The sequence below is a fragment of the Psittacula echo genome (assembly GCF_963264785.1).
Source record: "Psittacula echo genome assembly, chromosome: 1".
Classification (NCBI taxonomy): domain Eukaryota; kingdom Metazoa; phylum Chordata; class Aves; order Psittaciformes; family Psittacidae; genus Psittacula; species Psittacula echo.
The window spans coordinates 82,565,110-82,592,627 of record NC_137735.1 but is presented as its reverse complement, the minus strand read 5'-3'; the positions used below and the strand labels follow the sequence as shown (position 1 = coordinate 82,592,627).

The following is a 27,518-nucleotide window of genomic DNA, read 5'->3' as shown; positions in this document are numbered from 1 at the left end:
TAGTACATGTATTGTAGTATGCATGTGGCAGGGTGCTAAAGAGGCAGATTTTCCACTTATACATGACACTACAGTATTGAATGTCGTAATTATGAAAGCAAACCTATCTCCTTAGAAAACTTTCATGTTCCATCAGGAACTCCCCACTTTCCTACTTATTTCTGCTGCTCAAGGCATGGGTATTTATGAATGATATAATTAAGATCTATCTGTGCTTTTCTTCCTCCTTATAGGCACAACCAATTTTTCTAGAGTGTACAGCTGATTGTGACAAGCTTGCTCAATCATAAGACTAGAATTCCCTTCAGCCAGCTTTCAAAAGACAGCTGCTGCTTCTAAAGCTTTCATCCAGGGAAGTGCAAACCACACTATTGCCCTCAGAGGAAAAGAAGATTCAACTGTTCTAAGAGAGTAAGTTAAAAATTAAGCCAAAACCAGTCTTACCTGAATCAGGCAATGAGTTGAGATCAGCACAGAGCACCAGAGGGATAGAGTTAGGATCTGCTGTTGGACTACTGGGCCTGCTTGAGGCTTTCTCGAGGATATTTTTAAGTTCTGAGACAAACATCATCGTCTGAATGAGTTTCACATCCGAGTATTCAGGGTCCCAGTGCATGTGGGCATTGGCCACAATAAGCAGCTGTTTGTCCACATGAAGTGATTTCATACCTGAATAAACAAAAACGTTTCTATCAGTGAAAGGCTGATTGTGGGAATACAGCAGATTCTTTCCTGCTAACATTCAGGGTCTAGCTACTAAGGACTCCAAGTCAGACACCAACAGATGGATGTATTTTTATTGCTGGAAAAAGAGGCATTACCTGAACTACTACTCCTTTCTAAATCAGTAGCATTTAGATAGTATGACATTACTAAATCTGTCCAATATAGGAAAGAAACAGCCAGCATAATCTGAAAGTCTTACAGTTGCATTCCTTATCTACTCCTCAAGTGGCTATCACTTGACCTTGCAGAACTATTCAATATTAAAGGCACAAGGGAGTTTCCTAACTCTTAGCTTCCACAGTACAGCAAATTGTTCCCTTGGAAAAAAACTCAAACCTGCTTATTAAATGTTAATGCTTAAATACAGTACAAACCCGGCTGCTGCTTAACACTGTAGCTGCTTTTACTATTTATTTGAGAAACAGTACTCTGAAAGATGGGGCATAAAGCCACAGGCAGTTCCTTCCACTCCTGCAATTTAGACATTCTGCTCCTTTGAAGGCTACGCTGGTAGCAAGCCATCAAAAAAAAACCAGACACGCAGACAGAGCAGGGTGGCAATTTTAAGTACGTTGAAATTGTCTACTGCACCTGATCAAACTTAAATGAAAATGTGACAGCCAGTCAATCAAGTGGCATGAAAAGATACCAGATAATCCCATTCTTCTGCACCAGTACATTAGCACTGTCTTATAATTACTGGGGGAGGATGGGAGAACTCCACCAAGGGGAAAAAAAAGAGAGTTGAAAATAGAAGTTGAACATTATTGACAACGACTGGTAAGAGCTCGTGCATATAAACACATTCACCTTGGAAAAGCTTAATTCTTCAAGTAGAAATTAACAGAGTAAGAAAGCAGGGACAAAAGCTTGAAAGGAGAAAGCTAAATGCTGGGTATCTGGCTGTGGACAAGGAAATCATGTTGTATGTGTCCTGTCTTACCCACTGATGGGCTATCATACTTCAAATTAGCACAGTGAACAGCATTTGCTCATCCGTAAGTATTTGGTTACCGCCAGCAATGGCAATAATATTCTTGAGACCTCTATTATTTAGGAATAACTCATGCCTTTATGTGGTTTGAGTTATCAATGAGAGAACCATGGTCATACTCACTTGCTCCAAATAATTCTTTGTGCACCTCTAACACCACGGCAACTCCAATGTTGTCCTTCGTCATCACTCTGTTTAACATAGCTTCTGAACCTTCAGAGTTAGCCATTGCCACTTGGTTGAACTCCACTGTATGCTTCTGCACTAGTGTAAACCTGATTAAACAAAGAGAATTACATGTGAACATGTCTGATGTACAGCTACATGAAAAGATGTGGTTTCAATATGCACTCCAGTATACCATGTCTAAGGAGAGAGCCTACAGGCACGAGGTGAGGCACGTTTCTTTTGTCTGCTGGTTTTATAAAAGTGAAAACAGTTCTAAGAAATATTCCCCCAGTCAGGATAGAGCTCGTCGTCTGGCAAGCAAGACACTCTCACGGGAGATGAGATACCTGGGGTTTAGGAAGAGTTTACTTGTTTCAGCATAGCACTCCAAGAGGACTGTTCAGAGCAATTTCAGAGGTTATTGTACCTCTTCTGGAGTGTTCTAGGCAAAAAAAATTAAGATGAGATGGCAATTAAAGGCTTGCCTTTTACTATGGGCAAATGCATTGTGGAAAAACAGCTTCTTTGAAACCACCAGCTATCAGCATTAGTTTTGTGAAATTGGTTTTTCATTCCCTTCCAGCCCTAGGATGCCCCAAAGTGCCTTGTTTTAGGACAAACTGAAGGCTACCTTTTGAAAGTTGGGGTCTTTTTTTGTTTGTGCTCTGAGAAAACGAGTGTTATGTCTTCTGTTCTCACATGTAAGAGCCAAAGCATAATAATCAGTTCTCTATACCCTTGTTAGTTTCAAGGTTTGAAAAACATCAGCTGTTTGTTTTCACAGACTTCCCAGTCAAACCCAGTCAAATTGTTTTTATACATGATCTGAAAGGTTTATTTTTGCTTCTGGAAGCAGTGAAAACTCTGAAAAGCCTTTGCAAAACTTCCATTCTAATTACTGAAACTGTTTTCAGGGAGTATTCAGAGGGATACTCAGTGTGGTACAATCTGTGAGCAGTTTACACAGATGAGAAGTGTGAATGCCACCACCTCTTCTCCCTTCCCAATAGTTTGATGCTTTAGTGTAGCAGAACCTTTTGGATCAGGTATTCAACAATGTCTTGATTCATACGGCAGAGAATATTCTGTGATTCTTTCGCAGTAATACATCTTTTAATACCTGATGATCAAGCAAGCACAGCTTCTAGATCTTTACTCTTAGAGGGATGAAACTGCTGTCAAGCAAGGCAGAAGTTTGTACAGAAGGTATTTATTAGATCTGCCAAAAAATGTGCACACAAACATGCAAGTTTGCACTCGTACCAGCTCTCCTGCAACTTCCCTGGTTTCTGATGAAGTTTTTTTGTTCATCTCTGAAAAGAATGGAAGAGCTGTGCTGCAAACAGAGCAGCAGAAAAGAAGGGAGGCTCATTCTTTGTCATGAACTTTCTATTTTGGTTTATAGTACTTTAGCTACCATGTGCCTGAGGAAAACTTTCAGACCTAAATCAAGCTGGTTTTAATGTATTTTTAACAAGCTGTTTCTGCCCCTTACTTTTCAGTTTTGAAGAATATTGCACAGCCATCCACATGCTTTTTCTCCTGCTCAGACATGATTTTGGCACGTGACTTTGGAGAAAAAAATCCATCGTATCCTCGTTCTTTCAAGGCTGGCAGAAAAAGGGTGAAGTATTGCTCTGTTTCCACTTCCTGGAATTGAACACAAATACCTTAGGCTAACACAGTCAAGCAAACCATTCCTATTTCTGTATGGCAACTTGTGCCTGCCTCGGCTTGCAGTCAGCAGCTCTCATCAAAGCAAAAAGCTTCTGTTCGCACGAATCATGTCACTTCCTAGATTAATGGCCTACCAGAAACAGATTTACATTCCTGCATATCCTGGAATCCCCCCAGAAGGGAAAGTGACAGGTTTATTTTGAATAACAATAGATTACACCTGGTATTTCTGACATCTGAACATGCATATCATCCTAGGTTGAAACTTCTGAGAGGTCGACAAGTATCCAGCAGTAATTAATATGCAATCTCTTTCACACAAGGGTCTCTTGCTGCTCTGTAACAATACATTTTCTTTGTAGCAACATTTGGTCTCCAAGAGGATTTCAGAGGTTAATCTCTTGAGGTTTTCAGAACAAGGTAACTACTCTCTTCTTGAGCAAGATTTTTGCCTACCAGAACTTGCTTAAAAAATGAAAGAACAGTTTAAAGGCAGAAGCATTCAACTGTTCTAAACATTGGCAATACATTTCTAATGACACAGCAGGACACATGTACCAATGACATTTAACTGTGACCGTAAGAGTCCCTTTGTTTGCCAATGAGAGTATTTTTGAGATTTTAACTTCTGTGTCAAGCAGGAATGGACCAGGATTTGGGAATATAGCATTTTCATTCTCCCCTTCTGCAGTAAACCCTATATACCCAGAGGGAGAATATTTAGGATGCTTATTTGAGGAGGAAAAGACCCAGATCTTCCAATACCGATTACCTAGTAATTTAGCTAATTTTATCTCACTTCCTTTGTCTCATTTCATAAAACACAAGTGAATGCATAAACAAGGATCTCTGCACACAGCTTGTACGGGTAAGCCCCAAAATTTGTTAGCAAGCAGATGAATCAGATGTTCATTCTAAGGGCAGAAGTTAATGTTTTCTGTGTCTGATGAAAAATACAGTTATTTTCCAGTTACCTGAAGACTAATAATATCTGCATCACAATTGACGATTTCTTCCATGATTCCCTTTTTTCTATACTCCCAGTTGAGTGCCCAAGATGGGCAGTAGCCATAGAGCTGCCGGGTGGCGTATTTATCACACAGCACATTGTAACACATAACTGTGAATGAAGCTGGAAGGAAAGAAAGAAAGGGAAAGGTTATTAACCTCTGAAGATTACAAATGATGAACTTATTCAAGCCAAAATACTGGATCTTACATGGTCTATTCTGGAGTGCCTGCTGAACACAAGTCAGTGGGCTTATTCTACTGAGCATTTTATGAGCCAGCAGTTACCAAACAAGGCTAAACTCTCCGTGAAAAAAAAATCAGCATTACTTCCGAAAGGAGAAGGTGTTGTGTGCGTAACAAAGTAATGCAATCCCATTTTACTGTTGATTCTTGGTTACCTGTGGGAATGGGGGAGATCTAGATATAGGCAACAATTAGGAACAGCCTCTCGCTTTGGTAAGAAATCAGACAGAAATGCTGCTTTAGAATGCTTCAGTTTTAGGCAGTCTGATTTCAAAACATTTGTAGGACATCCTTAGCACCTGTAAAACATTTCTAAGTTGTGTCTATCAAGTCTAAGAGGGGGGAGAAATGCCTGGGTGAAGTCAGGGAAGAGAAAAAATGAATTCATCCATCAGCAAGCACTTAATAGATTATTTGGTCGCATTTGAAAAAAGAAAAGAGAGAAGTCAGCATGCAGCTCATCAGATCATTCAGCTTCAGACACACTTCTTTCACACACAGACTTCTGAACTCCCTTAGGTTTTACACCAAGATTAAAAAAGATGGGTAAATGCAACATCCTAACACCATGCCACTGGAAAAGACTCTTCAAATCTGCAGGGAAAGAAGTGAGGTTTTACTATGAGGCCATCCCACAGCGGTACTTTTTTTATACTCATAGTCACAGAAGATTTCTGCTGTCAGGTTTAATTTAATAAGAACAAGCAATGCAATTGTTACAGGTTTTACCATTAAATATTCCACAGCTCAATTACCTAATGCTATGTTTCCTAATGACCTCTGAATTCTATTTGTGCTCATGAAGTTTGATTATAAAAACAAAAAGTTATAAAACTCCTCTGAGACATTGACTTAGGGAGGAATCTCAACAGAAATGCAGAACTTGATGTGGTGGTGGCTTACAGGACTTCTGGCATTTTCCATTTCTTCCTATTTTTTTTCTGGTTGGCTACATTCAGGATGAGCAGAGGAGGAAAAGCCTCTGGATTTGGACAGCCTGAAGAAATGCTGCCTCTTGCACTTTACCAAAAGCAACAATAGAGGGCACTAAACTAACTTCAGTCCCAGGCACTCCGCGTGTTTACTTGCAGACAGGCGTTTCCCAAAGTCTCACTTCTCTTAGCCTGAGCGTGGACACAGCACTTGTACACCGTTATTTTACAGTTATCACTTCTGATAAATTAATTTCTTTTAAAAAAGCTCTTTTGCTTGGGTATCAGTGGCTGGAACAGGTGTGAAAAAGCCTAAAATGGAAAAGAAATGACCGGCATCCCATTCAAATTACAAAACTGGTATGTACAGCACAGCCATATGTTAATCATCTTAGTACAAATCAACACAAATTGCTATTTTCAATCTGCCCCGTGTAAGGCAGAAGACTTCTCTGAAAATAAATCCAAATAAAAGTTTTGCAGCGCATCACTGTGTGAATGTAGGGAAAAGAACCACAGATTTACCTGAGGGCAGAATTTGGTCTCGTTCTTTTAAAGTAATCCATGGCCTTGGAGGCAGCTGCTCCGGATGAACTAAAAAAGAATAGAAACCAGTGATTAATTCAGGATTTATATTTGTAAGTTATAATTTCTAAGTCAAAATGACAAGTGAACAATAATGTTCTTTGCAACCCCAACTCCCTGAATCTTTTGACACTCCAAGGCAGCCTAAAATAATGTAAATGGCAAATGACTAGCTATGGTAAAGGCAAATTTGTCAGTTTTAAGGTTCACCACTGTTTTTGTCACTTGCTTTCCAATCTAGAAGCACCACCAACGTACTCGTACATCTTGAATATACTGCTGAAGAAGGAGGGGTAAATCCTGTAGTGGTTCAGACACCCTTCTCCAAGAACCTCACCCTATATCCACCATTCCTGCAGTGTTTTAACCTATTAGACATCAGGAGGCAAACCAGAAAACTCAGTTACAGAACCACAACACAGGATTCAAGTCATATACTGGATATTCTTAATCACTTTGGTATTTTGATATCTACATTTCACATTCTGCTTGCAGTTGGACTATAATTTCTAGTGGAAAGTATCAAAATGGCTTCAGCCAGGAAGACCTTGCAGCTTTGTCGGTAACTGAAGGGTTTCAAACAGAACAGTGGGAACAACTGGCTGTAATATGGTAACATGGGAAAAGCTTGGACAATATAATTCAACCTCCTCCACAGTGTGTGTTTGTGTGTACAATTGGAACCACTCGACAAACACAAAAGCAGTTAGAAAGTACTCTGCCCTCAGTGGTTCAGATTCTTGTTTTAGCAGGAAATGCTGTCAGAAATGCATGCTTTTAAACCACTTCTGTCAATCAGAGTTCTAAGGCTGTCACCTGCTAGATTGTCAAGCATGTAGTTCAGTAGCTTCCGAGTCCCATCTGGGTCCTGGTAGAGGCTGAGAATATCTTGTGATAAAGGATTGCCTGCCAACAGCATAAAACAACAACTGGGTGATTAGCTGCCTGACTTTCTCAAGGCTTTCCAACCAAAGAAAATCTCCGTAATGAGAGCAGACAAATTGACTCAGAAGATATTCAGGTTGCTTAACTTGTAACTGTAGAGTACCACAGTAACAGATGCTACAGAAATAGCTGGCACACACAGACTTTTTTTCTTTTGACTCACTTAATAACACAGTAGGTTAAAGGGTTTATTTACCTATCTACAGATACGAAATAGCCTCATAAGGAAGTTTGACAGCATTAAAAAAGCATCATTTTCCAAACTGGCTTTTGCTACAAGCTTAGTATCTCAAATAAACTCTAACAAAATGCTGAGGTAATACACCAAGATTTTGAGCGCAGCCCCCTCAGTTATTCAAGAGTATTTCTAGGAATATTTAATTGCAAAGAACACACTCACCTTTCAAACCTAGGGTTTGTAGCTGGAAGAGCCGTCCAAGTTCGTAAGGCAAAACCCGTAACAGATTGTTATTTAAAAACAATTCCCTGCAGCAAATGCAGAAAACACTTTTGATGAGTATCACTTCATAAGCGCATCTTCAAAGGTGACACTTTGCACCCTGAATTTTTTTTGTGTTGTGGAAAAATATGCCAATCTTCCCATTTCAAAGCATGACCAAAAAAACCCATAAAAGCCACAAAAGCCTCAAAATTACATCAGGGAGAATTTAAACAGCAAGCAAATATCAAGTCTCAATGAATGTTTCAGAGCAGAAATCGCGTAGCTTACAGACATGCACCTGTAGAGATCAGTAAAGAAGGGTAATGAACCCTAAAGAATTATTAGAACTGAAGCTTTGCACCAATCCTGAATTATTTTAAGTACAAGAATGAAAAGCAAGATAAAATTCTTGGCCCCAATCCCAGAATATAGATTTTTGAAAAGTTAACCAGAATAATTTCTCTCACCTGAGAGATACCATGTTTCCTAGTTCTGCTGGTAAACTTCTGAGTTTGTTGGATGACAGATTCAGGTAAACCAGATTATGAAGCTTGGCAATATCAGGTGGAATGCGAGTAAGATTATTGTCATTGAGGTGCAGAGCAGTCAAGTGTGTCAGCGACCAAAGTGATGTACTTAAACTCCGCACTCTACCTAAAAAAGAGAAGTAAAGAATCACCTCTTCAGTCAGGTTTGTGCTCTTAAACCATCAGATATTCTACCACTTTGCTGGAACACTGAGTGATGCTTGCAGGAGATACCTTTGTGTATCTTCCCTACGAGCAGACTTTAAATAATTATCTAACCTTCCTAGTTAAAAGGATAGAGACAGAGGTACAGTTCTAGAGAAGCAGATGTGCTACCCAAAACCTCATGTCCAATCTGAGCTGGCGTTTTAAATGAACTGCGCTGAATATAAGCCAGCCAAGCTCAGATGCAACTGTTTAGTGAGTTACTCCTCCCTCAGCTCAGTAAAACTCTTTTTCCAACAGGATCCCCTACCTGCAAGTGCCCGGTACGATTCTGGGGCACCAACAACCCCACTGAACCAAAATTCAAAACCAACTCAACTCACCCGAGATCTCTAACTCAGCCCAGTGTGACTTCTTCCCATTGGCTACCTCTTCTGCTGACATGATGGTGTAAATTCTGCGAGGATCTGGAGGATCATATTTTTCCTTTGGCATCCCTGTTAGTCTGAAAGACCATCAAAACCATTACCATCTGCCATTCCACAACATTCCTTCATTTCTAGCCCCCCAGGAGCTTACCTTCCCCAGTAATTGGAGAATATCCTGGAAACTGTCCCTGGACATGCCCTGGAGTTTCTGTACAATAAATATTACGCTAACACCAGCCCAACTGCTCCAACCTCATGGAGTTAAGCAGGTGCTCAGACCTTTGCAGAATACGGGCTCATAATGGAAAAGGGCATTTCTTTCTGTAAAGTTTGGGTTTCTGCAGTCATCTGCAGTGTTATCTTGTACTGCCCCAGTGCAGACTTTCTGGATTTCCCAGTTTATCCCCCAGACTGAAGCATAACGTACATCATTGCTGAGTTATTTGCTGTGTGCAGGACCAGCAGACAAGATGACAGCATTTCACTGCTCCTGGCAAAAGCACTCCCTCCCGGAGTTTTCACAGGGAACTAGTGATTGAAGAGAAGGCTCTTCCCTTTGCTTTTACAGTAATTATTTTCAACATACAAAGTCCCATTTATACAAGACTCGAAACTGCAGTCTGGAGGGAAATTACCTCAATTTTCCCATTAACTGGCTATCTTCTCTGCTTTGTGCTTTTTCATGCTCAGTATCAGTCAAGACCTTTTTACTCTTAATGACCTAGGAGACCTAAAATGACCTCAGGTAAAATTCTCATTAGCTGTTCTTGTACATAGAGGGCTTCAGCCCAGACACAAACTTTCGTATCAGACGCACGGATATATTTTGATATCAGATGCATGCATTCTTGTCAGAAGAGAGCTATGATGTCCCACTCAAAAAACATACACTTTCCAGATGGCATGTGGAGAAGTTTCCTTCCATAGCTCCCCCAGAGAAAGACTCAGGGAGAGCGGTTGTTTGGTTCAAAAACATAAGGCTAGCTGAACCTGATGTTCACAGGTTTTTTCCTCCCCAGGCACACAAAATATCCAAACCTCAATTTGATACAAATCCAAAGCAGCTGGTCTACAGGATGCGTTTTTTTCCCCTCATACATACATCTCTACTACAACTGCCTGCAATAGCTGTGAATAATGACTATAACTCATTTGGTTTGCTGAACTGACAAGACAGAAAACTATGAAGAATTTGAGGAAACTAGTTCAGGGGATTTTTTTTTCAGCTTGTCCTGAACAAATCACACGTCCCCTTTATGAGATTAAAGTACTGAGCTTCTTCCAACTGATACAGATCACCAAAACAGGGTTTGGGCATTGCAGAGGAGCACGAGTCGTCAGGGCTGTCCCCTGAGAAGGGTCTCAGTTACAGGTCTGGTGTTTCCCTCCCTGACAAACACACAAGGAAATTCCATTCACACTGAATTAGGGCTCCCTGATGCAAGCACAGGGCAGATACGAGTCCCACATCTAATTATAGACAACTTCTATTTACAGGTGAAGTCATACGGTGAGGAAAGCCACAGGGTAAGAGGATTCTGCCCCCATGCTGCTCGACTGCAGCAATTCAGTTCAGGGTGCTGAATGAAACTTAAGATCATTTAAGGATATAGGATTATACCTGAGATCCTTTGATCCTTGTTTCAGAACTCCAAAATCAGGAGTGGTATTTCCCAACACAGTTACATGCTTTGGGAACACTAGATCTCCAGTGCTTGGGTTTTGCTGGATTTATCTTCACTGTTAAATATGTGCAGAAGCAAAAGCAGCCCCGGCCCCATGAAATGATTCTTCTCAGCCCCTGCTGAGGGCCACCAAAGCCCTATTTCACCTTTTCTCATGGGCATCCTTGCTCTTAGACACATATGAAACTAATCCACATTCCACCATGTCTCGACACAGCCCTTCCTGAGTTTTGCTAGACCCCTGGAACTGACCAGAGCCATGCAAGCAGAGCCATGAATAGCTGCAGAGAGCACTGTCCCAGTTTCAATCCCTGCGAGGAAACACATTGCAACACTATCACACTTTGTAGAAAAGTAATTTCCTTGAGTAGCATCAAGTGTGCTACCTAGGGTACTACTCGATACAAATTTCATGTGATAGACACCGGAATCAAAACCACACTCCCAGCGTTTCAGACCCAGCATAAACAGAGTGAGCCTGTCCCTGTCAAAAAGTAGCAAGCTAGTTTTGCAGCAAGTCACGCTATCATATCACCGTCACAGGGCTACCTGCAATGATCCTTTAACAGAAAATGAGATTTTGTTACATGGCAATATTTATCTCATCTTTAAGGCAGCCTGCAGATTACAAGGGGAAACCTAAAAGCTCAGTGGAAATCAAGCAGAATACCAACAAAGGATTAAGGGTTTATGGCAGAAGGGAGTTTTTTTGATCTTTAAGACTTTGAACCGACACAGGATGAGTCTTCACTTAGCTTTTTAATCTGTCACATCTTAAAACAATCTGTACTTCCACCACATCTGGACCTAGGACATGTCAAACTTTGGTGTCCAATACCCAGCAGCAGCATTTGGGTGAGCGCTTTGTGAAATATGCTGTGCTTACCAAGTCCTTTGCATTCTTGTTTTCCACAGCATGATACCATGTTAGTATCAGACACAGAGAGCTTTAAATTTCAGTTTCTGCATACTGAATCTCCTGTTTGCCCTGCATACTGTTGACAAAAAGCTTTGGCTGTGGTTGCTTCCTATGGGCTTCTCAAGGTGCATTTCTAGCTCAAAAAGCAAGCGGGAGATTGTTAGGGCTCCTGCTCGCTATTTCATCGCAAGCCAGGCTCAGATGACTAACAGCTCAGGAGGGTTCAGTCCAGCCAGGGGTCCTTGCTGTCACACACACATCAATTCAAAGCTTTGAAACAGCTGCGGTCTCCTCCAGCTGCCAAGCAGCCTTGCTGGAAACGAGAGCAGGGCTTGGCATTCCCATTGCCAGATCCTTCACTGCTCACACTGAGGCAGAAGTTGGACAAACATCCCAGGGCCTGGTGAGGAAGTATTAAAAAAACTGTGGTGGTTGGACAACCTGAGTCACCCCACACTCATCCATACCTGCCCACAGGCCAAGAGATGACCACTGACCAGGTGACACCATCAAAAAGCTTCAGGATTACAATTTCCTCATTGGCAGGGAACCCAATTGAATTATGCTGAAATATTGCTTGTTATGAGAAGTGCTCTGCCAATTTAAAGCAATTTGTGGCAGTCAAAAGCCTTCCGATGAAACAAGCCCTGAACTGCGAGTCAAACAGCATGCAGATTTTTCAGGTATTAGTCACTTTATAATTATTTTGAAATAGTATTGACTCAAACGAGCATCAGTGTCATTTCCACAGTTACAGAAAGGGGAAAACAAGTCAAATATACTTTATTTCTTTCTTTTTTACTGCACAACATTGAGCAAGACTTGAAAGACACCACAAGTATTTTTTTTTTGAAGCAAAAATGAATTCTGCCTTGGTTCCCAACTTCTATCGTTCCCATCGCCCCCTCTGCTTGTCCTGAAACTAAACCAGTATCCAAAAATCCCAACCTATTTTTGCTCAGTCTTCAGGGACCTACACTGAGTTCTCTCAATCAGCTAACCCCTGCTAAAACCTGCTCTCCACTACAGATCTAACCATGTAAACGTCAATAGTATGACCTTGATATTGTGGAAATTAAAGAAAACCTGAATATGAGAACATCAGTGCATTAGTAAGAAAGGAAGTTCTGCACAAACTTGGAGATCTGAGGGTTCCTAACAATGTCATGCTTATGCACCAACTCTTTGGCTCCAAGTCCATCCCGACATCACAGGGTTACTCAGCTGAAACCCTAAGTATGATCCCAGGTGAACTTAAGCAGCTCTAGTTCAGCTGTATATGAAAAGGGTTAGGGAGAGAGTATTTGGTTTGGAAGGGCTGCAAGCAGGAGGTTTGTGGCTGGTTTTTTTACAAGCTTGTTTTTATATGCTGCTGTATTTGCTGGCTTTTGTGTATAGGGCACACTGGTAATTAAAGCCCCCCCCCCCCCCCGAAAAAGAATAATGTAGCTACTGAAGGGGTAAAGAGTGTTAAAGTTTTGAGGTATCAGGCCGTACCACAGGCTTTTACTCTGAAGACTCATTTTTTTGGGCAGCAAACAACAGAAGCTTCTGCATACTTCAGAGTTTCAGACAACCAGGTAACAACAGAAAAGAGCACTGCTCTTTTGTGCTTATCTATCTAAGAAGATCTCAAGTTATATATGTATGGAGAATGTGAGATAGGGAGGATGCAGTTAGCAATATGAAATATAAACTGTGACTTTTCTTACAGAGAAGCTGAAAGCAGCCTTACAAGTTGCACCCACATGACAAGAGAAGAAAGGACACCATGCTAGGGATTAGGAAATTTCTTAACTCATAGTGTAATTTTTCTTGTATGGGTGGGGGAAATCAACAGCAGCTGTGAACATAAGAAATCTCTTTCATTACGCAGCACACCCAAACACACCAAAGTAACTATCTCAGGGTTGTTGTGAGAGATTAAATGCATCACTACCATTTTTAATAAAGTCAGATCTCTTCTTTCGAAGGCAAATATCCCCCATCAAGCAGAAGGATTAACGTATGTTCAATGGGAAGAGAAAGCCTGCTCAAAGCTGTCCAGATTATCTGGCATCTGTGTTGCAGGAGGGCTTCAAAGCTGGAGGGGTCAAAACTGCTGCAAAATAATGACCAGTCCCTTCCCTAGGGAGGTACAAGACATATTTCTTAAATTACAGTGACTATAACATGTTGTTCCACTTAAGTTCTTCCATACCTCAATGCATAAATGAATTGTTTGTTTCTAACAAGGAAGCAAATAGAAAAGAGCTGCAACTTCATCCTGCTTCAGTTCATGGATGTGTTGGCACAACTCAAAATCCTCGCCTCCAGCGGAGTGACATTCTTTGTGATTTTTTTTTCCCAGCCTCTGTATATAGATGAGTCAAACTGCCAAAGCATTTTGAAAACCATCCAGCAGACTGTCCTGAATCATTCCTCCTTCCCCTGCGCAGTAACAGCTTACTGTCCATCCGCTTCCATACGGTGATCCCTCCCAGGAATTAAAAATCCAGCTCGCTGACGAGGCCAGAGCATGTGCGTGCCCATGTATACACACAGGCACATGTTACTTAACGTTGGAAAGCTGGACCACAAGCTGGAAAACAGAGCCTTTTTTCTCTATGCATTTTGAAAACAGGGCTAAATGGTTGCAAAGGGAGGAGAGGAAGGCTGTTCCTCTGCAATAAGTGTGCTCTGTTTTTATGAGTGCATGACAAGTCTCTCCATTTTGGCTCCCCAAAGGAGAAGGGAAAGTACAGCCAATACCCACAAATACAAAAACTGACTTGGAGTACTTTGGGGCGATGAAGTTCAAGAAAATAAAGTTGATTGTTAAAGGGATTTAAAACTAATACTAGGATGTGTATATATGTGTTAGCGTAAGGTAAACTAGTATATCATAGAGTATTTAGTGTATATATACAAGAAAGAAAATATGCATGGGGAATTCTGACAGTCTCTTGTTTGGATCTGAGTTTTCTTCATTGTGCTTTCCTGCAGGAACATGTTCAACCACCTCTGCATACGTTGTCTCTACCAAGAGTTTAACACACACTGTAAGTCCGCCAACAAAGGTACTGCCTCCTTCCAATTTCTTATTCCAAGTAACCTGACTGGGAATAGAGATTATCAGTGAAACAAAAATGCCTCAACATGGTTTTTTTTCTTTTATTAAGAAGAGAAAATAACTGGTTTCTTACTGTCATTTCCCAATACTGAGATTACAAACAATCTTTAAGGAAAGTATAATCAAAGTGGGTAAATAGAGACTACTTGGATACAGGCATCCTATCAAGACAGAATACTTAAGCAGCAAGTGGAAATAAATCGCAAGGCAAAGGATAAAATTTGAAGTCAGTATTAACTCTAAGGAGTAACAATTAAAATTTCAAGGTTGGCACCCCAGAGCTAGCAACAAATGAAGTCCACAAGTACAACTTACTCCTGTAATGCTGTTAGAAAAATACTTCGGCTCGCACTCTTCTCACCTGCTAATGCATTTCAAAATACAGCAAGGTAATAAGGGGCTTTTCTTGAACCACATCAGTCATGCATCTAAAACCAAACCTGCTTTAGTAAGGCATCTTTGTTACTCTTAGGTTCAGTACTGAAATTCCTCAACTTGAAACTTTTAGGGAATCTTCATGCATATTGCAAGCTTAATGTTTTAATAAAACTGCCATCTCTTTTCCATGATCAAGACAAATACTAGATGTGGAAGATATTTCAACAAAATAAGCTTCAGAAGTAATTCTCACAGTCTGTCCTTGTACCTATGACAAGGCATTTCTCCTTCAAGGACTACAGATTTGTATTGCAACTCATGTAAGTAAAATGAGCACAAGTCAGAAGACCTAAGTAGTGGGATCTCTATACTGATGGTCAGAAGATGAAATGCTGTTCCTTGAAGCTGTAAGTGGTCAGGAAGCATGTTTGTGCTGAGAAGCAGAAGGGACAGACTCTTACTATGGTGCTGCCCCTGCCTGGCAAAATTTTATCTTTGCCATAGTCAAGGGAAAGCCATCCATCAGGTTATGAACAAGGTTGCACAGGCAGGAGGTATCTTCACAGAGTAACTTCAGGGTTGGGAAAAAAGCATTACTGCTTCATCAGCTTGGTTGACAATTTGGGAAGTGTTGCAGTCTTTACCAAAGTGGCGGCAACCCTGTGTGAAACTGCATGCAGGATTTCACTCATGCAATCCAGCTAGTGAACAGAGAAGTGTGGTGAAAAGGACATGTCAACAGCAAGCACGGCAACAATATGATGGAACTTGTCCAAGCTTTGCTCTAGTTCTCATTCCATGTGGTACTTAGATTAGGCTCAGCAAGAGGAGGCTATTTAAGCTTTGCATGTTCAGTTTCACAGAAAATCCAATCTTTGCTCATTAGCAAGTTCTTCATCGAGAGGTGCAGCAGCTCAGAAGGTTCCACTGGAGGCTCTTGTACAAAGGGAGTCCCTGTACCTTAACTAAGTCCAGTAAGGAACTGCCTATGCCTGGCACACCAATGCTGCTCATGTGCTGTCAAACCCCTGTAAGGCAAGCAAAACAAGATGTACGACCAGCTGCAGTGATGCTCAGCCACCACATCCTGCAAGGTTTTGTGCCTCCTCTGCCTGTCCTGACATCCGGCACAAGCTCAAGCACGGTGAAATACAAGTTGGAGTGGGAATAGTGAAATGCAAGAGGTAACCAAGAACCTACAGCTGGTTGTGAATTCAGTGGCAGTAGGGTTGCAGAGGGCTTCATGACATCACTTCAGCAAAGACCGCAGAAGCTCAGAAAAGTATGGGAAAGTCACAGAAGCAAACCTTGGAGAAACAGAGCAAAAGCCAAGGGGGAGGAGTGGGAAGGGAGGAACGAGCTGTATTCGACTAATTGTAGAGCCAACTGGCACTAGCTTGATGGAAATGCTAATTGTCCTACTGACATACACCCACTAGTTATTTCCCCCTGTTCCCTCATCTCCTCTAAATGTAGAGTCTTTTCCTAAATCACAGGTGACACAAGAATATCCAGGTTTCCACCCTTCCCTTTCCTCCATGTCACACCCCCACTTACAAGAACAGCTGAACTATTTACTACATGAAAATACTATGTAGCAGTAGTTATTTTTGATTTATGCACTTAGTTAACATTACAGTCCTTGCTCCAAAAGAACCAGAAGAATGTTTGAAAGCCTATTACTCCTAGTTGCATATGTGACAACTCTTGAATATCTCCATCAAGTCATAGAGTAATAACCTGCCTTTGTCTGCAGATGCCTTTTATAATGCCTGCTTCCAAAGGAGCTCTTAAGGGCTAGCTTACATGCAAACACAGGGCAGGTAGCTCCTCAAGAACAAAGCTCTGCTTAACAGAAACGCATACAAGGGGTCTATTATAGGGCAAGAAGAGTTTGAACAGGCAGCCTGTAAATAAATCTAATCAGAAGCCTCCAAAGGGATCATGTAAAGAGTAGATATATTTACACAAGTATTCCCCTCTAGTTCAAAGAACTGACCCATTTCAAAAGCTGTCCCATCCCCTGGAGAGCACTGGTCTTTTAATGAGATACAGGACAGAGGGGTTTAAAGGATTAAGAACTGCAGTCACTGGGAGTCTGGGGAAGGCAGCAGCTGGTGCTGGATCAGTAGGAAGCATCAAGACAAAACGCTGTCCTGGGCTGCAGGCACAGAAGAGAAGCAGCCAAGTGCAGCTGCAACTTAAAGCAGGAGGTTTTCCTAATACCAGTTTGACACCAATAGGACCTGGGAGATGGAAAACTCTCAACACCAAGAACTGAGTGAGCATGAAGTGGTGTAGTGTGCAAGCATCCCTCTGAGCCTCAAGGAAAAGAGCTGTTTTATTGACAAGCCTAATCCAACACCTTGGCTCATTCAGTCACTCGCTTAGAAATGATAAAGACCCTGTTCAGGTTGTCTCAAGCCAACACCTTGTCTCATTCAACTCCTCAGGATCAATAACTGGAGAGAAGTCAGCTATCGACCTGTTTTCTAAGCAAAGCTACACTAAAATTATTAATCCACACACACCACTGCAGCAACTTGGAAGCTGACTTCTCAAGGAACACTTCTTTCTTTCCTTAAGATACAGTTCGAATCATCAATAACCTTTCATCCTTCAAAGTCTGTGCTAGGAGAAAAGAACAAATGAGATTATTTCCAAAGCTACAGTGCTATCTCACTCTTTCAGCAGTAGGCTGCCAACACTTGAACAAAATAAGCAAAGCCTAGCAGCACTTCAGCTGCTCTCCCTGTATGATAGACAGATAATGGCCAGCTTATTGCTCACAATCTGGAGGTTTTTTGCGGCAATAATTAATAACAGGGAAATCTGCCACCATAAAACTTACTTCAGATAGCTTTAAATGTACAAGGCCTGCCCTGTTCAACTACAGGTAGGTCTGGATGTGCCAAAGCTCAAGATTATGAAAGGAGGAGTTAAAAAATAAAGGCCAGAGGAAAAAGTACACACCAACAGTGGAAACTGTTTTGCAATTGCTGGCACAATAAATTAACATTTTCATATTACAGCTCAGTTTCAACAAGCCACAAGATGCTGCATTAGTGCTCAAAGTAGCTGGGCTTGTATGCTCAGAAGAGGAGGAGAAAGAAAAGGGATCTCTTTAAATAAAGCAGTTTATAGGCATAAACCCCTTTCTCAGTAGCGTATATTTAAATGTACTTTACTTCTTTAATCAAAGAAGTAAAAAAGCATGCCTGATAGCCTGAAAAAAGCATATTATTTGGATACTGAAAGACAGTTAGTTCAGCTGCTTCTGTATCTGATTGTCCAAATCTCTCCTATGTGCAATTACAGATACTTCAACTTCCAAATACTAGATCTAGTTTTAAAATCCATGCTGATGAGTAGCAAAGACTTTTCTAGCTACATTCCAGCAAGGTGAAAAATGAGAAACTACAACAACAGCCCAAGACAATCTCTGTGGGGACCAGGAAATGTACCTCCAGCAGAAAAGCAAGATGTGAATATCTGGAAGCTAAACTATGGGCATCTGTGAAAGATGCCCGCAACAAGGCACGCAAAAGCTGCAGTCTCCAGAGGGTCAAGCTGCTACCCAGTGGAGCAACACTCTCAACCAACATTAGCAGCATGTTAATTCTGTTGCCCAGAAGGACTGATGTAATATTTAGTTTATTAGAGTGAAGCAAGCCATACAAGAACAAACCGTGAGGTATACATTAGTTGTCAGGGGGCACGGCCAAGAGCTGGTATGAATTGCACTTGTTCCTGTGCCAGAAGGCAGGTTGACCTGGGTGGATTCCTCTGTTCAGCCACTTGAAGGGATTTCATCTAAAGCGTGTGTATTACCAAACCAAGGAATACCTTTGACAATTTTTCCTGAAGTTCTTTAAACAGGTCAGTTTTCTGTTATTTCTAAAGATGCTAGCAGGTGAGGAGTTAATTCAGGAGTACCCTAATGTTGGTGTTTGCAAAGGCTTCCTTGTGGTCCTCCCTTCCTCCATGTCATGCGGAGTTTTGATCATGGTCCTGCATTGTTGATACAGAGTTATGCACACCACAGGGCACCACTGGAAGAGCTGCAGACCTGACACTTGCTTTCAAGGCAATGAGGGTCCAAGTACTCTCAACACGAAGCACTGTATAAACCTGCAAACTAGATAGTGAGCTCTAAAAGTCAAATAAGAGAACTACGGGCAAAGCCCTGGTCACGGCAAGCATCACTCACCACTGGGTAGCATGCACACTGCTGCTTTACAGAAACAGTGTCTAAAGTAAGAGCACAGGCACAGTGGCTATGTGGAAGAGGAAGGTACGGATTCAGGAATGCTGCAGCACTGTTGACAGCTTGAGGTTTTGAAACACATAATTTTCCAAGTAGAAAATTCTTCTGAGTTATACTCATCTCCCCCTATACACATCCAGGGTTGCTTTGTCCATACTTGCAGCTGCCATGAAATAAGTGGCTATCTCTTTAAAATGGAACGGCTCCATCTTTACATGAAGTTCATCACAGGACTAATCATTGTGCAGTTCTCAAGTCATACCATACACCAAAAAACACATCAAAGGAGGAAACAGGCATCCTAAGGTCATAGCCTCACTTAAGACTTTTCTAAGTAAGTCTTCAAAAAGGCTACATAACCTTGTCATCTGAGACATTTCAAAGAGATCTTAGTACTGTAAAAAAATCCCCAAACTTCCTATCCACAGGTCTCAAATACTTAATACATCCGCTCCCCTCATGCACTCAGAATATTCAGAATTTATCCACTCCTTTACAATCTTTTGCTCCCGACTGAGGAGGAGAAGCAAAAGGATCATTGCACAGGTACAAGACAAGGTAAAGGTAAAAATACAAGCTAAGGGCCATCTGACAAGCTGAACCTGACTCTTCCTGGCACTTGTTGGCTGTATTCTGGTATGTGAGAAGTTGTCTAGCCCCGTTTTCCCTTTGCTTTCTTAACTTTCCAAAACAAAAACGGATTAGAGGAAAGGCGTTCACAAGTGGAAATTTCTGCTGGGTGTATAATTCATCCTGTGCTAGCTCTTTCCCACTTCCAGGGCCAGTTTTAAATTCATGTAACAGAATAAATATAAATTGAATTATAAGTGTTAGAGGAAGCAGTAACCAGTCTTCTGGAACTATTGCTCCATTTGGCCTTTTCCTGCCTGGAGCTGCAAGTTCCATGAGTGTAAGAAAATGCAAAGAAGAGTGTTTTCTTTTACCTGGAGAGTACAGTTTCTGACAACTGTTCTGCTTTTAAATCCCTTGCAGATCAGTTTGAAGTCTCCTATCTGTATCAGCAGGAAGTTCTGTTTTGCAGCAGACCATGTCATATGTGCATACCAATACATGCTCTGACAAGAAGCAAGTGAACCAACCCTTTCCAAAAGGCTGGGAAATGCTGGCAGTGTCCTAGTGCTGGTACTGGTTCCTATCCATGTTCCTCCCCATGGATGACTGGGTGACAACTCTCATGCTTCCCTTTGAAGCAACAAGAAAAACGAAGGATATTCTCCACATGTTAAGCTGACTCAAGATAAAAGACATTTATTTGAGGGATATATACCACATTTGTGCCATTTGGAAGCTTACTGATCTCACACAAGTACATATGGCAAGCAAGTCTGGGGTGTGTGTTCATCTCCACTCCCAAGAGCAAACTCCCTAGCTTCCATGGAAGAGACAAATTTATCTTGAGTGCTTGAAGAGGGCCTTTCCTTTGAAGCTTCCAAATAACTTTTTAGGCCACAAAATCTTAGTGCTAAGCACCAGGAGCAAGAAGGGCTGCAGGCCATATAGCTGAAAACACAAAAACCTGCAGGACCTCTCCACTCTGCTGTTTACAAAACACAGGATGATAATATCCAGCAAAGCACACAAAGTATGCTTTCCACTTCCCTGTTTTCTCAGTTTTCCTCTAGCACACAGAAAAGTTAACACCTAAAAACGTGCAGAAGGAAATCCTCAACGTGCTTCTCTTTCTACATACTTAAAGCCAAGCCAGAGCCTTCTGACAGAACCTCCAGACTGATCTCTGTCCTGGTTTAGCAGCTAAACCAGGACAATCTCTTAGGAAGGAAAAAAAAAAAAAGCAAAACTTATTTGTGATTAGAAGGCACAAAGATGTTCAGATGGAAGCATTCCTTAAAAGCAATGGGGAAACTACCCAATCAATTCATTCAGCTGCCCTAAAGGATAAACAGCACGCTTGAGCACAATGTACAAATCCTGACTGTTATTAACAGCTTGACCAAAAGCAGTTGTTTTATGTAGTTATCTTTGTACTTGTGAAATCTGATAAACTAAAAAAAAAAAGTTCAATGAACTCTGACACCAAAGCAAAAAGGGGAAAAAGGAAGAGGAGGTTACTTTGCACTATTGCTCCCTATGTGAGGTTCAGGTCCCTCACTTGGAGAAGAAACTCGCTGAAGAGGTTGTTTCAGCTGGTGTCAGAGCAGGCACTCCAGGAAAAAAAGAAGTTTTCTGGGTCTCAAATTCACCTAAAAGGCACATATCTCAGCATTTACAAAACTTTGCTTAACAGCCCCCCAAAAAAACCCCACCTTTTCAAAGCTATCTGTCAGTAAGGCATGTTTCTGGAGTTGTCAAAATGTCTTAAGAATAAAAGCAAAGCCATTTCTTAAGTAGGGAAGCCTCCCTTTTCAATACCAGGACTCCACAAGGTGAAGGCTACATATCCCTTCTCTCTGTAGCTATGAGCTGTGGCATGTGTATTGCTAAAGCAGAAGGCAATCACTTTTCCCCCTTGTTTCTCCCGAGGAGACCTTCTCCTCCCTGCCTGCAGACAACAAAACCTCCCTCCATAGCCATGCAAGGCTGAACATTCCTCTCTTCTGCAACTTGCAGAGCTGCTTCAGCCCATGAATATTTTTTGCCTTTAAAAACATTTAAGATAGTTTAATTGTGGTTTTTTGTTTCACATGGTTGTAAATAGGAGACTGAGGAGCTGTTGACTTGCAGTAGCAGTCATAGAAGGATTTGTGGCCAGGATAAAGGACCCTTAGGCAGGAGATCTGGTTTACATTCCCCTTTCCAGTGCAGGCCTCTGGAGACCACAGGTAGGTGCCTAACTTTGGAGGGGCAAAGGCCCACTGGCTCTTCAAGGAGAGGTGCCTCCAGTAGTTTCCCAGCCATAAAAATTCCTGCTGCTCCTAGCTGAGGGCACAATAGGTTTTCTTTAGGGTAAGGAATAATCCTGATTCACAACAGCAGGGATGATGGTAGGGTGCTCTGAAGGATTTAGTCCCTTGGTGACTGTAAACAAAGATTTACTAGTCCTCAAGCTGCAAATGGGGGAGGGAAACCCAAAACGAACACCCTTCTGAAGACCCATCATTGGGTTGTCATCTATATTCCTAGACTTTTCCCCCAAGTGAACGTGCTCGAATTGGAGGCAGGTGGCCCTGCTGCTGTTCTGAGCCTGAGACCACTACTTTTGACACTGCCATTTTTAACCATCACTGTCACAAGCAAGCCTATATTTGCTTTGGGCAGCGAGGCAGAGGGAAAACCCTTCCTCTTCCTCTTTCCTCAGGCCCTACTCTCACTGTTGTGCTCGAAGTGGAAGTTTCACTTTCCCCAACGTTTTCAGTTTTGACAAAGAGGGGAAAAGTATTTCATTTCTCTGCTGATGGCACAGACAGTCTGAACACCTTTGTTAATAGGACTGTGTTGTAAATCTGCCTGCAGGCAACGTCCACATGGCGTTAACTTCATTTAAAATACGCACCTATATCAGACTTCATATCCAACGAAATCTGCAGTCCCTTTTAATCTCATTTTATATACCTTTCTCAGAGAAAACATAAAGCTCCCTTACAGGCAAGCGGAATGTGAAAGACAATAAACCATTTAGCTAAATGCCAAGCAGAAACAGTCACAATCCCGTGCAAGCATAAAGCACTATTAATCATTTACATCAGGAAATACCGAAGTGAGGGTGAACACACACAGCCTTATCTGTGCCTTGTGTACACATGGAGGTTACAAGCATTAGTTACTTGTGTGCATGACACACAATGGCTAAATGGGGTTCTACTCCTTAGCCACAGGTGCTGACTTCCTACAGCTTCCAAAATCTGTGTTCACTCACTACAAGTGAGTTGTAGCTAAAAATGTTGAGAGCTGCTGCTTCTTCATCTTGGAGCATTTTTACCAGCACTGGTTTAATATCTTCTGTTGAAAGGGATGAAATTTGTTTCTTGTAGTACATCATGCAATGCATTTCTGCCTCATATCATGTATTTCTGCCTACCTTGAATGATATTTTCAATGACCACCTCTCAAACCCTGGAGGGAAAGCTTTCTGGTAGTGGCTAAACACTGTTAAGTTACTTGATCCTCTTTAGGGAGATGTGCAAGCAACTGTACGCATGGTTTGTCTAAACAGGATTCCAGAGTAACTTTTCTGGAGAGATTTTCTTCCAGTGTTCTCTTGTATTCAGAGTACTATCAGTTTGGGTTGAGGTTTTTTTGGGAGTTTCAGGGGTTGGTTTGTTTGGGGGGTTTTGTGGATTTTTTTCTTGTTTTCAACTCTAAGAGAGAAGTTTTTCCCCAAATAACAGAAACCAACTCCCACCCAGTACCTTGCCATTACAGGAAGGTATCACAAAGCCCTGTTATGAATTTACCAAGCTTCAAACAAAGCCAGTCAGTGTGTTCAGCTAAAGACCTTTCATGGAGTCTCTCTGCAACTTTCTCTGAGATTTATTCCAAAGCACTCCTGAAAGAGGCACAAATGGATCCAGTAAATCCTGTGCATAGAAAGTCTCTTGGCCATCTCCTGTGGGGTATACTTCAGGATTTACTTTGACCTCTATGAACTGTTTGATCTTTATTTGGGTGGTCTTGAGGTGGGAGTACATGTGCGAATCTGCTGATGTGGACCTGAGATGCACAAGCCTTTTAAGATGGGGAAGGGGAGCAAGAGAATTTGAGGAACATTGACACTGAGTAAAGATAAACAAACATTCCAAGACGGTCTCTTTTTTTTTTATCATTACAGGTGAGATGGAGAAGCTGTACGGGCATACCACTGAAACCCAAAGAACTAATCAAAAGGTGAGTTACATTGCTGATCTAAGAACCAACATTTTAAAAACACGTGGATGTCCTGCAGCCTCCACCTCCTGCTCTGTTTATTTATTTGCTGTCAGGTTAGTGAGCAAAAGTGGCTCAGCACAGGGTCCGATGCATGGCAGGGCCGGGAGCAATGCAGCACTTCCCCTTCCGGCACTGGCAAAGTTCAGTCGGCTCAGCTGGGATAGCTGCACCATTGAGACAGTGTGCTGTATGTTTTGACACACACGTTAGCTGATAACCTGATAAAAGGCGGAAAAAGCACAGCTCACAGATTTAGTCAGGGTTTTTACACAGCTTTCCACAGCAGTGGAAGACCTGACAGCTGTCCTGAACAAGCTAAGTACAGCATTAAAGTCACCTCACTCCCTCAGCTTGAGCCACCACCAGGGGACACAGACAAATGTAGAGGAGAGCTATCTGTATCTTTCTGGTGATAGCAAATCTGTCTGAGACAGGAGAAATGCTCTGATAAACTGCAGAAAGCAAGCAACAAGCACCCAAGCCTTGATTACAGCCTGTCATCAAGAAAAGCACTGAATCTGGGGAAAAAAACATTATTACGAGAGGCTTAGTATTTAATGCTCTAAAGTGGTAAATCCACAGCAAATCCTCCTGAGTTTAAATATGCCTAAGAGATATTTTAACTTATTTTTTTAATTTTTTCCCAAATGCCATCTTATGCTCCCAAACAAATATGCTCCACTGTCACATTTGCTTTCTCAGGATTCTGCGAATGAGGTTGCATCCAGTGCCTCAAGGGCCCTTCTGGCATCACAAAAGCTCTTTTCAATAAATAGCAAGCAAGCCATTTATTTGTATTTATCTCCTCTTTTAAACTCAAATAACCCAAAAGTGACCAGCAGATTAAAGCAGATTTAAGCAGTATCTTTTTAATGAGTGGTGAAAAAAAAGTTTACACTACAATTATTCACGTAACTGAGGGGCAATTTTACCACTTAAAAACAGAATGGCCCCAGAAAGGTTTTAATAACAAGAAAAAAGAAATACACCTCCCCAGTTGTGTACATCGTCTCTGAACAAAAAAAGACAGTAGCTACTATGATCTACCTAAATGTAAGTTTTTCTTCTTGGTATTATAGATTTAAATTAAATAAAGACTTATCCGGTGTGGAAACAAATTATTTTTTCTCTAGTGGTGCCTTTTTATTTTACTACCAGATTCTGCACACACCTTGGGATCATTTTCTTGCTTGTCTCATGTAAAACTGGTGTGAAGACTTAAATATTATTGCACTGGGAAAACTCGATCAAAAGCCTGCCTCCCTTTTTGCAAAACCAAGATTGTTACTGAAAAACCACTACAGTCCCCATGGTGAAAAAAAAATAAATAAAATACCAGCTTATCACATGAAATGGAAGTTTTATAAATACCTTCAGAGGGAAAGAAAACAAGTAGTAGCCACAATATCACTTACTTCCAGGAGAGAGTTCTCACTGCAAATGTGAACTCCTACAGACAGTGGATGGGAAGAGGAGAGCCATGCACAGAAAATAAACTTGATCAGTCGTCCCTTCCAAGCCAGGCAACTAAATGATTACACTACATCCCCAGAGCGTGGTGCTTTACTGGCAGCAGCACTGCCACCATGATATGGAAAAACAGCCTTTAGAAACGAAAACAAGCTGTATCAGTAAAAGTGCACTTTTGCAGATAACTGCTTCTACAGCTGGGACTTCTGCTGGCACAGCTATGTCAGTCACGGGTCACACTTCGTCACAGAGCTCGCAGACAGAGCTGTGCCAGCAGAAGTTTGCCATACAGACCTGGTGGGAAACTCAACGGCAACCAAAATGAATGCGCAAAGTTCTGTGGTTTCCATATTGCTGCCAAACTCTGTTTTTCTAACTGTCTGGTGATGGGTTGTCTTACTTCAGTGCTGGTGGCACACTAGGACCTCAGCTTTCCAAAGACGGAAGAAACCTAAAGTTAGTTCAGGAATGTGGCAATACCTATCAGCCGTTTACATTGCACTTTATCCTTCAATTAAATATACAAACTGAACTGGAAAGAGTGCCTGTAGGAAGAAAAGATGAAATGGAATAAATTAAATTCTGCTGTGCTTCAGCACTCAGACAGCCCTTGCTTTTAGTACTAAGAGAACAAAACTGAAAGTGTTTAACAGGATTTGTTTAGCAGACAGCAGAGGACCGCAAAATTGCCACTGTTCAGTTAAACTGAACAGTCAATCTGTAACAGGGCTTTTGTCATCTTCAATCACCTTTGAAGACAGGGAGCAAGGAGATTTAACGCCTGAGTTGATGCTCTGACATAAGGTCTGTCTGGATGAAGCAGGCTGTGTTTCAGAAGAGCAATGTTTGGCAGTACAAATTTCACTGTCACTTCCTATTTTGATAGTGAAACAAAATCACTGGCAGTGCTGTACTTTCAAATGCCATGCTCAACCCTCATCAGAGCTTTTTGGCCCTCCAAATTGGGATACAGCTTCTAGGAATTCCTTGGGTTGTATCACAAGGAAGACTTTGGTGCTACAAGTAATGTATTTTTTAAGGGGGGGGAGACACCTCAAAGGAATGGCACGAGCTAAAAATAAACATATTATCATCACTTTCATTATCAACCACATCTACATGGAAGTGTAACTACAAGCGACTTCGGGATGAGGTGTTTGCCCCTCCAGGTTAGTTTTTGGATGCACGACAGTGCGTTTGTGCTCGGTGTCACGGGGAGGGGATGGCACAGGTATGAAATGAACTGTAGCAAACCCTCCTGCTTGGACAAGGCCATCTGAACTTCCTATCAGTGGGCTGGCTCAGGAGAAGTTGTAACTCCCCAAAGCAAACGCTTAGCAGCCTATTCAAAGTTTCAAAAACGGCCTGATAAAACCCTACTTGCCAAAAGATTTCAGAAGGTCAGATAAAACTTGGCCATGAAAGGCAGGAAGCAACCAAGCCCTCTGCCATGTTTACCAAGAGTACTTCATTTTAAAAAGCAAGCCCCAAACTGTTACAAAAACTCAGTGTTTAGGTGCGTTGTTTTATCTGCAAGCACCACCGCCTGAGCTCGAAGCCCAGCTTTTATTGCAGGTGACATTCCTGCGTGTCTTCCTCGTATGGGATCGCTGTGGAGCACCAGGAAAAAGCGTCCAGACCTTTGCCTTCCCAAAAAACCACCCCCCAAGCCCCTCTGTGGGGTCACCAGGCGAATGCCCTACCATGAGATGCTGGCCAACACGGAAGGGACTGAGGCCAAGAGCTTGTCCCATGGCCCTGGTTCACCCCAGTTCCCCCCCCTTGGGCTATGGGGTGACCTGGCATCCCAAAAGCAACTAGGGGGCGGATGCCAGAGCCGCCGCGGCCCAGCCTCCAGGGACCCCCGCTTCCTCCTCACGGGTAGGACCGTCCGGGTAGCCCCTCGCCGGAAATAAACCGCAGGCACCCCCCGCCCCGGTACACACGGATCCGTGTCCGTGAGGGTTCAGAGCGGCAGCTGCGGGGCGGCCCAGGCCGC

At 42.0% G+C, this 27,518-nt stretch overlaps 1 protein-coding gene across 10 annotated transcripts in view; it reads right to left on the bottom strand.

Annotated features, from left to right (window-relative positions):
• The window catches only part of CNOT6L (CCR4-NOT transcription complex subunit 6 like), a 35,361-nt gene that overhangs the window by 7,575 nt on the left and 268 nt on the right, over window positions 1-27,518 (bottom strand). For 5 of the 10 annotated variants that reach the window (XM_080619108.1, XM_080619106.1, XM_080619104.1 and 2 more), the window contains exons 1-10: window positions 25,465-25,498; window positions 8,799-8,920; window positions 8,191-8,377; window positions 7,682-7,767; window positions 7,153-7,242; window positions 6,277-6,345; window positions 4,540-4,697; window positions 3,384-3,538; window positions 1,844-1,995; window positions 445-669 (exon numbers count right to left, since the gene is read on the bottom strand). In XM_080619108.1, the coding sequence (XP_080475234.1) occupies window positions 445-669; window positions 1,844-1,995; window positions 3,384-3,538; window positions 4,540-4,697; window positions 6,277-6,345; window positions 7,153-7,242; window positions 7,682-7,767; window positions 8,191-8,377; window positions 8,799-8,910 (1,234 nt within the window). In that variant the 5' untranslated portion in view covers window positions 8,911-8,920; window positions 25,465-25,498. Of the gene's footprint in view, window positions 1-444; window positions 670-1,843; window positions 1,996-3,383; window positions 3,539-4,539; window positions 4,698-6,276; window positions 6,346-7,152; window positions 7,243-7,681; window positions 7,768-8,190; window positions 8,378-8,798; window positions 8,921-25,464; window positions 25,654-25,813; window positions 25,991-27,518 lie in introns of those variants that run through there. The other 5 variants (XM_080619112.1, XM_080619113.1, XM_080619110.1 and 2 more) reach the window with 4 other exon arrangements.